Source organism: Mastigoproctus giganteus, chromosome 2, assembly GCF_048544385.1.
Source record: "Mastigoproctus giganteus isolate SK-2022 chromosome 2, ASM4854438v1, whole genome shotgun sequence".
In the NCBI taxonomy this organism is placed as follows: domain Eukaryota; kingdom Metazoa; phylum Arthropoda; class Arachnida; order Uropygi; family Thelyphonidae; genus Mastigoproctus; species Mastigoproctus giganteus.
In genome coordinates this window covers 168,933,792-168,948,465 of record NC_143576.1, presented here as the reverse complement: position 1 = coordinate 168,948,465, position 14,674 = coordinate 168,933,792, and the positions used below count along the sequence as shown (strand labels likewise).

The 14,674-nt window shown below is 38.9% G+C and overlaps 1 protein-coding gene across 2 annotated transcripts in view; it reads left to right on the top strand.

The window, feature by feature from the left end:
* Positions 1–14,674, top strand: part of LOC150089734 (choline O-acetyltransferase-like) — a 176,286-nt gene that overhangs the window by 135,569 nt on the left and 26,043 nt on the right. For both annotated transcript variants that reach the window (XM_090389632.1, XM_090389630.1), the window contains 2 exons: positions 7,371–7,554; positions 12,691–12,865. In XM_090389632.1, coding sequence (XP_090245758.1) covers positions 7,371–7,554; positions 12,691–12,865 — 359 coding nt within the window. The remainder of the gene's footprint in view (positions 1–7,370; positions 7,555–12,690; positions 12,866–14,674) is intronic.

Genomic DNA, 14,674 nt, shown 5'->3' with positions numbered 1-14,674 from the left:
TCGCTGAGTTAGTGGGTTTCAAGCGAGGGCTGCATAGTTTTTCCTTCAGAAATTCGGATCCAGCAAACAGACTAAAGAATATATACAATTTACAGACACAATGTACTGTCACCTTAGTTATTTTGCCCCTTAACTCACTCATTCACTACTGTCAGCACTCCTACATTTCAATTCAAGACTATGCCGATCATTATGACCACCTCCGTGTTTTAGCAATCGCCATCCTCCCCGCCTGGTGGCATACTTGTCGTGGTGAGAACCAGTAAATGCGATACTGAAGGTTTGTAGTATGCGGTCCACACGAAGTGCTTGGTCATACTGGCAAGAGACGTGATCTGATGGACTTCCAATAAGGGATGATTTGTGAGTACCAGTTGAAGGGTGACAGTAATATGGAAACCGCGAACCATGCGATCTCCTTGTGGAGTATTTTAGTTAAGGTGTTCTAAGAGCGAACGGACAGTGGACAGAACAGCAATCGCCGGATGCCCACAAATTCAGATTAGAATCGACGGTCGTGGTAAATGTCGATTGTTCGACCTTGTGCAAGCTGATAGACAGAAAACAGTGGAATTGCTGACCATCGATTTTAACCAGGCGACGACCAGCGATGTTTCTGAAACTACGATTTCACCACCAACCATCCAGGTCCATAAGCTGCATATGAATCCCGCAAGACATCTCCTGGATTACGTCAATCAACATATCCGGTGTTTGAATCCTCCGTTGTAGATTTACGGGAGGAAATCATGGCGACATTGTACAACGTACCTTCTGCAACGTCAGAGGCCTTATAGTCCTCACCTCACCAGATTACGGTACTAGAGAAAAATGCATAGAGACAAGAGGGGGACATATCCGCTTTTAGGGATGTGGTTTCTGTCAAGGGAAGAGCTTTTTCTTCATAAAGATCACTACAATAGTCTTATGCTTTTTAATTCCTTTCAATAGAATTAGCTGATGACGGTACCAGTTGCAACTTCGAAATGGGAAGAAATCGCAGAAGCTACTGGACTTTTTATACCAACTAATATTGTTCTACATCTAAATGGATGTCAACTGAACTGATGAGACTAGAGGGAAGCAGAGAAGAAAAATGCATATAAATTATCACGGGTACACAAAAACATAAACTAGTCAGTAGTCAAGTTGTTAAAGGAGTTGGGCAAGCTAAGGCAGATTAAGAGAAGTCACTTGCAATGGTTGTGAAGAAGTAGCAAGGAATTCTTCGCTTGTATTAACACTACAAGGAAAGGAATGAATCCATTGGTACTCTAGATATGAATGGTATAACAGTTGGTGATCTTGTCGAGGATGTTGACAAACTGAATAAATATTTTACATTTATATTCACGAGTGAAGTTTTTGGGGATGGTACCAGAAGTACGTCGAGTTATAACTGTGAGATAAATGATTTTTTGACGATTGAGAATGAAGTGGAAGCGAAACAGTTGATAAAAAATACTGAGGATGACGGCATCTATCCAGTTGCATTAAAGACACAGCAGAAGAGGCCAACAACAAAACATTAGCCATCATTATGAGAACATCCTTCGGTGCAGCTATTCACAAAAGGGATCAAAGGACGAAGTGAGCAGTTACTTGTGATATGTACACTGTGCTGCCACTTTATTAGGTACACCCCTGCTGTGCACATAAATGGTGTGTCTCACAAAGTTGCAAATCACATGACCACAGTAGTGGTTATAAATGCAGCAGAACAACCTTTCTAGTATCAGTTAAGCGTACAAACCGTAGCAAGAATGGGGAAAAGGAGTAATCTAACGGACTTCGAATGTTGCATGGTAGTAGGTGCAAGACGTGCTGAACAAAGCATCTCTGAAAGGGCAGTTCAAGGGTGTATCGAGAATGGTGCAACGAATAGAAAACATCCTCTCAACGGCACTCCTGTAGAAGAAAATCGTTTGTTGATGAGAGAGGTCAGAAGAGGATGGCTAGAATTGTGCAAGCAAACAGACGGTCCATAATGCCGCACATTACGTCAGAATACAACCTTGATGCACAGAACAAAATATCGCAACTGACTACTAGTCACACTTTGTCGCGAATGGGCTACAACAGCCGACCGCCACATCGCGTACCTCTGTTATCAATGAAGAAAAAGACGGTACGCCTCCTGTGGGCACAGCAACACCAGCACTGGACTATCGAGGATTGGAAAACAGTTGCTTGGTCTGACGAGTCGAAGTCTCTGGTGCATCATGTTGATGGAAGGCTCAGAATTTGGCGAAAACAACATAAATCCATGGACCCGTCATGTCTGATGACTACTGTGCAAGGTGGTGGGGGCAGTGTTATGATGTTGGGAATGTTTTCTTGACACACGTTGGGTCCATTGATACCCATAGATTCACGTCTGAATACCACATCGCACCTAAACATCGTTGCTGACCAAGTGCATCCGTTCATGTTGACAGTTTATCCTCAGTCACATGGTTACTTCCAGCAGGATAATGCGACGGTACTCAAAGTCTGAATCACTATGGAATGGTTACCAGGAACATGACAATGACTTTTCTTTGCTGCAGTGGCCCGTTCAGTCCCCTGGATCTCAATCCTACTGAACATCTTTGGGATGAGCTGGAGAGGGCTGTTCGCTGCAGGCCTACACCTCCGTCGAATCTCAAGGAACTGCGTGACACACACACTCATGTCTGCATGATACTCCATTCCTGCACAACCCCGTTTTCAGCATCTTGTTCAATCCATTCCTAGAGACGTATTCAGGCTGTTTTGAAGGCTAAAAAAGGCTCAACACGCTACCAGGTAGGTGTACCTAATAAAGTGGCAGCACAGTGTATATATATATATATATATATATATATATATATTTATTTTATTATTTTTTTTAATTTAGTGTGTGTATGTGTGTGTGTGTGTGTGTGTGTGTGTGTGTGTGTTCCAGGTAAAATAATGGAGTCAGTCGTTAAAGAAGTAATGCAGGATTAAGAAAGCAGTTATACAGCAATCACAGCACGGATTTGTTAAACGGGCCATCTTCTCAGACCAATCTGTGTGGTTACTGTGATGCAGTAACAAAGGAACTAGAGGCAAAAAATAATGAAACCAATGTTGATTGAAAGCTAGAAACTGCAGAGACTCGTGAAAACGGGAGGGGGATATCTTCGAGCTCGAGATATTGGTGAATATTTAGATTAAGAAACATAACTTACTAAGCCACAAATTCAAATTAGAATTTCCAATTTAAAAAGCGAGCAGCCTGAAAAACAAATAAATGGAACTGGAACTAAGTTAAAAAAGAATGAGAATTAAGAAGACGCAGTGTGAGACAGAGGCTGCTAACGTGAGAGGTTATTAAAGCAAATTGAGGACCAATGATAGCTAAAAAGAATGTCAGCCACTTGAGTTGGAGGATACTAATCGTTGAGGGATAAATAACCTCCAACCAGTTAGATCAATACTAATTCCAAACGATTAGTAACCCTTAAGTTACTAACCTTGAGGGATTAGTAACCTCGATCTTAAATCAGTTATTATAATCTCGAAGAGATTAAGTACCTCCAGAAATTACAAAATACCTTAAATTAAATTATTTCATTCACACACTTTTCTGACTTTAGTTTCTAGTAAATTTTATATTAATTTTGTTTAATTCTAATCCGCGAAAATCGTAACCAACGATTAAATGACAATACCACTAGAGCCGCCACTGAGGGGAGTGGGGGGGGAGGATGCAAAAAGTCAGGAAGCGCAACGGTTAATATGATATATCGTTTTTGAAGCGCAGGAACAACTGATAAGGAAGAACCCCGAAATTTATAGTTTCCCTTCTGTGAAGAACTAAGTGAGTCATCTCCCAATTTTTGGTGTCCGAAAACTCAACACCATATTCTCGAGAGTTCAGGGAAGTTTCTAGTTTTCAAGTTACATAACTGTTATATTCTCGTGAATTAAGTTATCATATACATGTAATTCTAACTTTGTCTCTTATGCCGATGATCTGAAGTTCTACGTGAGTTCAAACCATCCTAATCAGATCCCAGATATTAACCAACAAGCCTCTACACAGATAATGAAACTGTAAAACTATCTAGCAATAATTGGGTTGCATCTGAACCCTTCCAAATCTGCTCAACTACCGATAACCAAAAAAAAAAAAAGAGTTAAAAATGATGTTGAAATCTTCGTTGGCTGGGAAAGGGTGTCAAAGATAATTTCCCACACAGACCTAGGCCTCACCTGGGATGTTGGACTCACCTTTCAGCCTCACTTTGTCAGGATGAGACAGAAGACGTACGCGGCACTTTGGGCAGTCCGTCAGGAACTCGTTGGTGTGCATCAGCCAGCGCTGCTTTGTCGGTACATTCTGAGGTGCATTACCCTTATCCCTCTCTACGCATCTGAAATTTGGTTATCTGCTCCTGCCTCCCACCTAAAAAAAGTACCTCAGTTTAGAATATTGGTTTCTCCGATGAATGAACAAGGTGGTGGGTCACCCTTTTACTATCTACAGATCCATCCTCCAAGCTAATCTAGGGACCGCTCCCTGGAGACTTCTCATTACGACAAGAAATGTACGAAATATAGCTCGGCTTATCACGGGCCGGATAGTTGCTCCATCTGTATCCCCGTTAATCTCTGGTCCAAAAAACACAAGAGGTGAACTCCGCGACTCCTGCCACCCTCTGCGGTTTACGCTCACAAACATTGATTCCCTTAGGGGCATGTTTCCGGCCAACTGCCTCCAAATCTACAATAAACTGGACATCAACCCTGATAAGTTCTGTGAGGACAAGCTCTACAGAAAGGAATGCCTCAAGAACTGTTACCGACTGTTGAACCTGTGACGATCACCTACATCTGGACTTTTTGCCTGCTGCATTTTTTTTCATATTATTATTATTATTTTTTTTAATTCTGATGTCTATTACTATAAACTTTGTTTTATTTGAAACGTATGTAAGTTCGATTATGTAAATATCTCGGGTCGAGCACGCATGTACTCTTGTACATGTGGTTCCTCGCACCTCAGTATGTAAATCTCTCACCCTCCTGGCACACTGCCGTCCCGGGGTAACCCACAGTTTCTTGTGGTTAATAAACGGATAATAATAATATATCTTAATTAACTTTAAGCGTTATTAATCCTGCATATGTCTAATAACTGGATTCAATGGATCTTGATACTTCTTCGAGCACTTATATTAGGTAGTTATATATAGAGAGAGAAATCTGTATTGCAACACAGAGCTAGTGATGTACATAGTAATGCAACTGCCCGTCAATGTAATGTAAAGCCAAAGTAATGTTGATCCTGACTCAACTTGTTGAAATCGACATCTAGATCCTGGACGCGTAATAACATCTTCTGAGGAAGGAACTAGTCGACAGGTGAAGGCGTGTTTGAAGAGGGAATAGTTGGAGATTTTCTCGCAGATGCGCCACTGGGATCCTCCACGCACAGTTATCCCAGAAGGAGGAAGAAGAAAGGAGACCACACATGAGTTTGACTATAACGACGATTCTTCTTTCATCAATGAGCCACGTGAGCCTTGGGATGGCGAGTGTGTTGGCCATAGCAGTGGTTCGGAGCTGTGGATATAGACTAAACTTCTGGCAAGTCCATTTTATGAGCCAATATTAGGAGGAAAACACTGGTTTGGTGGTAGAGGGAGATGCGGATGCCCATATCTCTGCAACATGAAGAAGTAGGGGATAAACAATTGTTGAAATGTATCTGACAATGGTGGATTTGTCTGTTACATGTTGAATATGTTGCTTGCATAGCCTTCTTAGTCTAGCGGCTTTTGTGAGAAGCATGTCTACATGTTGGCTGAACAAAAGCTTTGGGTCGAATCTGATCCCTAGATCAATGTGATTTTGAACAAGTGGGATGGAAGCTCCATTGAAGGCTGGATAAATTTTTGTTGGATTTTGTTTTAGCGAGAAAATCATGGTTTGTGATTTCTCTGGGTTGATGCGTAGAGCAAATTGCTTGAGGTAGGTAGATATTCTTGAAAGAGTTGACGTTAGCTCTTCCGAGATTTGGTGAGGGACTTGGTTTGGCTTCTCCATGCAATGGTTTCAATAAATTTACTTGACAATAACACCTGATGTAATGGATTATTGTTTTTTTTTATTTCATAATTCGATATATAAAACTTTTTTATCGCAAATAAAGCATATTTCACACTTCAAGGTAGTCTCGTTATGTTTAACACTAAATCAATGAAAATATTCTTCAAGAATATAGTTTTTTGTTAGTCAGTCAATTCATACACGCCGCCTTGATCTCTTCATCTCGTGAATTGATACGTCCTGTAGTGTCCAAAAAAGGCACAATAAAAAAAAGCATCCAGTTTAAAAATTAAAGGCATACTTTCCCCTTAAAAGTGTCATAATCTGTCTCATCGATATCTGGTGATTATAACGGGAGAGGTAACATTTCAAACTGAACCTTCGATAAATTTGGGTGAGCATTCTCATGTACATACGACAACACCAGCCTTTGGATAACAAACTTGGATGTCTGTTGTGCTTGTAGGCATATTACAGTATGTTTCAGCCGCCATAATTTCCCCTCTTTGTTCATGGTGAGCTTCAGAATGAGATCTTTAATGTCCGAGGTATAGTAAGTAACACTTGTTAGTTTTGGAATTTTCCACCCGCTCAGACCTGAAAAAATATCTCTAATAAATTTAGAAAATATTTCTAAATTTATTAGAGATATTTTTGATACATGCTAAATTTCTCCAGATCAAAAGTTTTACGAGGATAAAAGGGGGGAAAAATCCGTCCTACGAAAATGTTTCTTGGAATTTTTGCTATCTTTCAGAATTTATTTTTTATTTATTTTTTAATAACAAGGTACACAACAGGTAACCATTAACAGTGTATCTGAGAGCAGAACAATGAACAAGTTGATACAGTAATAAGGATAAGCCATTCTTCAAATATTTCATGGCTCCGAGCTAGTGATCACAATTTTCAAATTATCCGCATCCAGTGTGTACCATCAATTAAATAATGCGGTTGAGATTAGCAAAGCAAATGCACGTATGACCTATAATCCCAAGCCTAAAAGATAACTGCTCCCTTTGATCATTCTATTAACCTCCTTAAGGATCTTCTTTTCCTCTAACATGAACCATCTCCTCATCAGAACAGCTTTACAATTAACCAATTAACTGTTTTCTGTGATATATTAATGCTATTCTCTTTCTAACAACTCTTTTTCTATTTACTTTATCCATCTTCCTCCCTTACTCTATTTCGATTGTTTTTTTCTCATTTTATTATCCTTTCCAACCGATAATTTTATCCTTTTCCTGTTTCCTGCATATTTAACTCCTTCCTACTCCCTTCCATCCTATTCGACCCAACTGCAGGCACGAGCTAACGCCGGATTTTGCCTCAGGTCGTGGAAAAGGTCAGATGATGTGCATGAAGACTTATTACCACTTCTTCACTGCCTACCGCCGACCAGGGGAAGAGAAAGATGAACTGCTCGGAATTAGCGAAGAAGAAAACAATAGAGATTCTCAACACATCATTGTCGCGTGCAAAAACCAGGTACTTTTAAATTTAGAAATTACTGCGGCTGTAACAATCAGTGGAGTGTTTGTCTAATTTCTCACAATCGTTTCTCACAACGAGATATTTAAAAAGTATATGCATTAAACCAATATTTTAAGTTATAATAATAATAATAAATAATATTTGTTCTAAGGCAATGAGGCGACCATACACTGTGCCTGTAAATGCGCGCATTTTTAGTCGATTTACGTGCTTGCTGGAAAGAAAATCAGAAATTCCGGGAGGGAAAACCCTGCAACCCTCGCCTGAGACCGACTCAGCCATAAAGATTTCTCGCGTCATTGAAGGGATTCGAACCGAGGCATTTTGTACGCAGTGTAAAAGGGGGGGGGGGGTGATTATATCCGCTGGGCTAACCGCGAGTTCTGTTGACGAATGAGAAATCGTTAGAAATAAACAGGCATCTCTCATTTGGCTTTCAGTAATCTTCCGAAAGATATTCATCTTTAGAACGTGATGAACAAACAAAAGTGTTGCGATGTCACTTTACGAGGTATATTCAGATAATTTCAATTTTAAATTCTGCGTTTAAATAACACATTTATTTACAATAATATATCACCATAGCGACCGCATCGAAGGCATAAAATTTGTATGCACTCCAAGTTTTGCAATAACGCCATTTTCTTTTTGAAATTATCAGAAATTATGCACAATGCAAAGACTCGGTATCGTTTGCGAGGGATATGCTGCATTAAACACCCTAGATGTTTCTTGAGTGTAGTTATACTTTGAAGTTATGGCAACATGCCAAATCTAATTTTCCACAGACCTAGGAATCCATTTGATAAGAAAACAGTACCGCATTAATTACAGACATAAACCGAAGGACATGTTTCTAATGTAGGAAAGTTCAATTAAAAATACAATGATAGTCCATAATAGCTTATCTTAGTAGACCTGAGAGCTACACAACACAAGCCTTTGTGAGTGGTGCAGTTGATATAATCAACGTCCTCTCCCCACCAGGTGGAAAAGACCTGGGTTCGAATTCCGTCAACGATGACAGGAATTTTTATGGGCCTTTTCCCAAAGTGGCTTCAGTAGTTGGTCTCAGCAGAGGGTAGTATGGTTTTTTCCCTTCCAGGAAACTCGGGTTTTTCATCCAACAAACAGGCCATAGAGACACGAAATTTTCAGACATGTACAGAGCAATATGGTCTAAATCGCTGATGTGGCTGGAAGTTTATTACAACAACGTGCACAAGATAATCTTTGAAAGTTTCCGTAATACAATCTTTTTTTTTTTTACTTTTCAGATCGAGTTATTTCAAAATTGCGATTAATACTTTAGTTTTAAATTACACTTGAACGTGTTGACTAATAAATAAAGCAGCATAATTCGATATACCCATGGAACCGCCTTAAAACTGGCACTGGAAAACACAATTAACAGAAAAAAAAGCGAATTTTTACTAGCCATTTTCATGTAAAATCAATCCTTATTAAGGGATGTTTAAAAAGAAAGATAGAAGATGTCCTGAATAGGATACTATGAATTTCCCAATAGAGAAATGTCACAACAAGAATAAAGGCACAATAATTCTAAATAATTGCTGAGAATTTTTGATATATTCTAAGGCGAGATACAATTTTCTGTAAGGTTCTGTAATGAATAAAAGTTAAAAGAGTACGCAGATTTATTGAATATATCAACTGGTATTGAAATCATTAGATATTCGGTTGCTGTGATTTTGAAGCATGTTTTTTTTTCCTTTGATATTTCTCTCAGAGCTGCAGTTTGTATAGGTGTGGTACATGATGTTCTTGGCTCGCACAAATAAATGTAGACAATGTAAACTCAACGTACTTTAATAGAAATTAAAAAGAAAAGAAATAATACTGGACAAACGATATGTTTAACTTAAAATATTCCATACATAGATGATATTGAACTTTCAACACTTATAATTCATACAGATTCATTTTCTGCATGAAGTTTTGCTTGTGTTTCTTGAATGGGAGTAGAAATTAACGGTGTCAGCGAATAAAATTGAATTTTCGTAAGCAAGTACTACCACTATGTTCAAAAGTTAGTGATGAATCAGAAAGTTAAGTGATTTTTCCATAAATAACCCCTTCTCCACTCTTCAATAAGTCGTTTTATTTCTTAAATAAGGGTTTCATTGTAACAGCGGTGGTATTTGAAAATATTGTAAAGCATTTATTAGTGATTTAAGTAATATGGGTTTTCTCTTGGAAGAACGGTTTTATTTTGGAACATTGCATTACATCCAAACTATTTTTACAATGTTGAGAGACATTCAATACTTATCACAGAAAATTGATACCAAATGGAAGTAAAAACATTGAGAACTGCATTCTCGTAATTGATGAACGTATTCATCGGAGAATTGCACTGAACACTAGACACTTCCAGCACATTCTGTAATCCTTGTAATTCATTTCTGTATTGTTTTTTTAATAAACATTTGTTAATTTGCGATCTGGATTGTATTTTAACAAATTATTGAAAGTATTGTTTCATTTTAATCTCTGAAAAGTAGGACCGGGTCCATCGAATAACAGTGTCTGTTGAAGTAACCTTACATGATTTATCGTTATTTCTATACAGGCGGAACTTACTAAAGGAGAAAATCAATTCATTCATAAAAGCAAAGAAAGCCTTAAGTGTTAATTTCGCGTAAACTCTTCAATAAATATAGCAGGAACAACTGAGAGCTCAGTTGGTAGACGAGAACTCCAAATGTTGTTTCTCAGTTATTTACTGAGTAATAGGTCCCGTTTGCTGGCTGTGTACTTTTCCACGGTCACCCAATCTTATATTTGTTTGAGATAGAGTATTAGTAAATACAATTTGCCAAAATGTGTTTACTATCTTAAATTTCAGGAAATAAAACTAACCACAGAAGCTATATGCTACCTAATAGCAAGTAGCTCTGCCTTTAGCCCTTAGATCTGCCTGGATCCGTCATGAAATGGACTCAGTGGAGGTGTCTAAAGTGTGCCTCAGGGATGTTGATTCATACAAGCCATCCGGGTATTTTTTTAAATTTTTTTATTTATTGCACTAAGCGATTCCATCCAACTTTCGTGGCATCTCCGCCACTGTTTACAATACTGTGCAGATTATTCGAGGCTTACAGCACTGATACCAGCTCCATTACAAAACATTGAAGTTCTGCACTTCATGTACTCGCTCCATTATAAGGCATTGCAGCCCTGCAGTTCATGTCATGTGATATTTGAAGTCCCTGCCACGAATGTGATGTCCAATCTGGCAAACGGTCTTTTTGATAAATGAAGTATAATCCGGAAAGCTGAATTCCACACCGTAGAAGTCTTTTCAACAGTAAATTGCAGTCAGAAGATGAACACAGATCTGTTGCAAGTGCGTCATCTTCATAATCATTGAAATATGCTTAGTTCGACGTTGACGTTTCCAGTAGCATCATGAAGTAGCACTATGTACACCATGAAGCACCTACCCTCGTTGAGTACTCGGACTTGAAAGACCATTCAGTGATGAAATGTGAGCTAACTATGGATGAACTGGCCTATTGATTGTCTACCAGCTGGCAAAGCTCGTGCCTGCAGTACATGGAAACCGCATCGCTTTAGATTACTACAAAGACCAGCTTTGTAGTAATCTAAAGATCGCCAAGTGAAGCAGCTCACCTCAGGATATCATGTTGTAGGAACTGGTCACTCCTTGGAATTTTAATTTCAAAATCAGGAAATAAGAGCGAGTCCGATGTTGATAAATCTGGTGAATATGGGGAATGGTCAAACATTTCAAAGCGACACTCATTCAGTGCAGCCATGTCGTTGCCATGGCTGCACTCATGGTAGAACACTCCTTTGTTGAGTTTTTCCTGGCGTTTGTCTTTGGTGCTTTCACGCAACCGCCTCTCAAGGTTTGTGTAATATGTCTCTGTGACTGTCTGGTCTTTCTGAAGGTAATCCACTAGCAACACTCTATCAGCATCCAAAAACCGATGCTAACACCTTCCAGTTGAAGGAATCTGCTTGACTTTCTTTGAAGGGGGAGAAGAGCTATGTTTCTTTGCAAGATTTTGCAATATTTGTGACCAGAATGAGAAGTCGGTCTCATCCATGGTCCATAAGGAAGCAATCCAAACAGTGGAAACGCGATGCAAATATTCACGTGACTCGACGCTTGCGCGTTAATCTGCTGTCAACAACTTTAGGACACATCGTGCTGGTATCTTTTCCTACAGTGAACCTCTGCTATTAAATAGCCCACACGTCATGATTGTCCTCGTGGTAGCACAGTTGGTAGGATTGCAGTCCTCCCCACACTGGGTGGAAAAGACCAAAGTTCAATGACGGCAGGAATTTTTATGGGCCTTTTTCACAACGTGGCTGAGTTAGTCGGTCTCAGGCGAGGGTACCTTGGTTTTTTTCTCCGGAAACTAGGGTTTTTCCTCCAGCAACCAGAAAATCAACCTCAAAACAAACGCAATTTATAGACAGTACACACGAATATGGCCTTAGTCGCTGATGCTCCTAAAATCCTGCAACAACAACAACAATATGATATTTATATTTCTTGTAAAAATCCAACCATCGTTGACCTCACAATGTCACTGGCTTCACAACGGTTGCCTTCCGAGGCAGAAAAGACAATAGTCTGGCCTTTGATTTCATACAGCTAAATCTATAAAGGTGGCCCGGATAAATTTATTTTTCTCGAAAAAACAATTTGGTAACTTTGAAAGAAGACTTCGGGGTATAATTTTTTTTCTTACTACGCCGATTTAAAATAGAATAATTAAGTGGATCTATGTATATTATGTCTGTTTAAAATATTTTTGAAAATAATAAAAATGTTTGTTGATAATAATAATAATAATAGCCTGTGGCAAGTTTTGTACTATTTCTGGAAGTTGATCCACGTGCTTATCTCTAAACATTTTAGATCTTAATTGTGATCAAAGGGAACTGAAAAATGTATAGGCTACTCACGCTAAAATAACTTTAATAAGTAGTGTTCTACTAAATTTCAGAAATTGGAAATATTTTTATTACTTCAAATGCTATTATAAATTACTTTTCTTCCTCTACCATTCTGATAGCGTGCATTAATTTTTATTTCTTTTATAAACAGCTAGTCCCTGTATTTTTCAGTTCTTTCAGCTGGTGGTTGCAAACGGCGATGAGTTGCCCGATGAAGACACAGTGGTGGAACAATTGCGACAAATTACTCAACTAGCAAAAGAATATGAAATATCGCCATCTATTGGTATCCTTACTACAGAAAATAGGAGGACGTGGGCAGCTCTACGAAAAATTCTTTTGAAAAGTATGTATTAGTTCAATGAAAGAAAGAAGCGTTAATTATTATATAAGCGCTACACAAAATACTCAAGTATACTATCCTACAAAAAGTATATGGACACTTCGAATGAGTTTTAATGAACAAATTAATAAAACGTAGGCCCAACTTTGGCCCCAGTGATAGTATCGTTTCGTCGTAGACTTTAAATCAGTTTCTTGTAGCAGGCAGAAGCAATTCTTGTCCCTTCATTGCAATCACCAGTTCGGTTGTAGAAGAGTGGGGTGTATTAACCGAGCCCTGTTGCAGTTCATCCCAAAGGATGGATTCATGAATCGATCGGATTCATGTTTGGACTCCGAACCAACTAGGCGAGTATTTGGACCATATTTACCTGAAACTGGGATTTTTCATTAATCGTTATGGGACAGAGCAGTATCATGATGGAAGAGAGGGTCCATTTCCAAAGAACTGCCAGAGTGTGGAGTACCAAACAGTTGTCCAACATGTTAGTGTAACGTCTTGGACAAGTTATGTTAATGATTAGCGTTGACGGTTCTTGGTATTCCAACCGACAGATTTCATTGTGGACCTAAGACACTGCGGTAGATAGCATTCCACACACTACAGTCAGATCTGAAGCCTACCAAAATTCGTTGATCCAACGGGCTACGCAGCACCGCAAATAGCATCTGGCGTTCATTAATATGATGTATGAATCGTAAACAAGCTCTGCCATGAAAACTGATGCGATTCAGCTTTCTAACCGGGAGGCAATTATTATTAACATTTCTGCAGACATCTGGAGATCCAAGGTTGCTCCAGCCCAGTTACAGCATTGCACACACATCGCCATCTTCTGTCTTCCACCTTTTCATTATATTGGCTATGGTGGGCTTAGAGAGGTTTAAACCTCTCTAAGCCCACCATAGTTGCAGGCAGTGACAGATTCATCCGAAGATGAAGCCTTTTTGAAACATCGCTAACTCCTCGTTGCGACTCATTCTGCTTGCTTGTGATATCTCTGCACACTTTTTAAAGTTGTTTCTTCTTCGCATATATCTCACTTGTGTCGGTCGCTACATTCAGAGAGATTCCTCATACTTTTTGTTAGGTAGTATATATCCACTGAACTACTATGAATATTGTTATAAATTTTGTGCAATGAACGTAAAAAAATTATACAGAACTGCAGTATTTTGTATATTCTCTGTACGATAAGCGCCAAAATATTAGCAGTAATTATCTGTATAATAATTACAATAATTTGTACACGAATGACAAAGAATATTAAATAGTTCTTGGAGGCAAAGCAGAGCAGTCTGCATCCAACAGATAGGAATTATAAAACGTTTTATCAACTGTGCCACTGAAAATAATTTAAAGATATGTAGTGTATTTGATCGTACACGAACTGCCACAACTTCAAAGGCCATCATATCCGTTAGAGGTGATCAAGGTGCTGGACAAGGCAATCCCAGGGGCTCGCATCTGATGAGTATGGGCTTGGCACATCCAGGGTCCTGAGCTGGATATCATAATTCTTCTCTTTCTTGGTTCTTGGTGACTCTCTCTCTCTCAGGGTAATTCAGAATTTTTTTTTTTTTTGTGCTGGTGCAGCATAAGCCTCAGGCTTACTTGCACCATATGGCTAATAATAATTAAAATAGCATCTGGAACCGCATCAATAATTAAATTCAGACTTAGGGATGAATTCATTTAATAGAAGGAGAGTATTCCAGTAGAAATACATTCTTCTGGGAAACTAGACAAGTGCACGACAGTATAAACTGTCTTATATCCATTGATACAAATTCCCTGCTTTTAAAAGTGAAA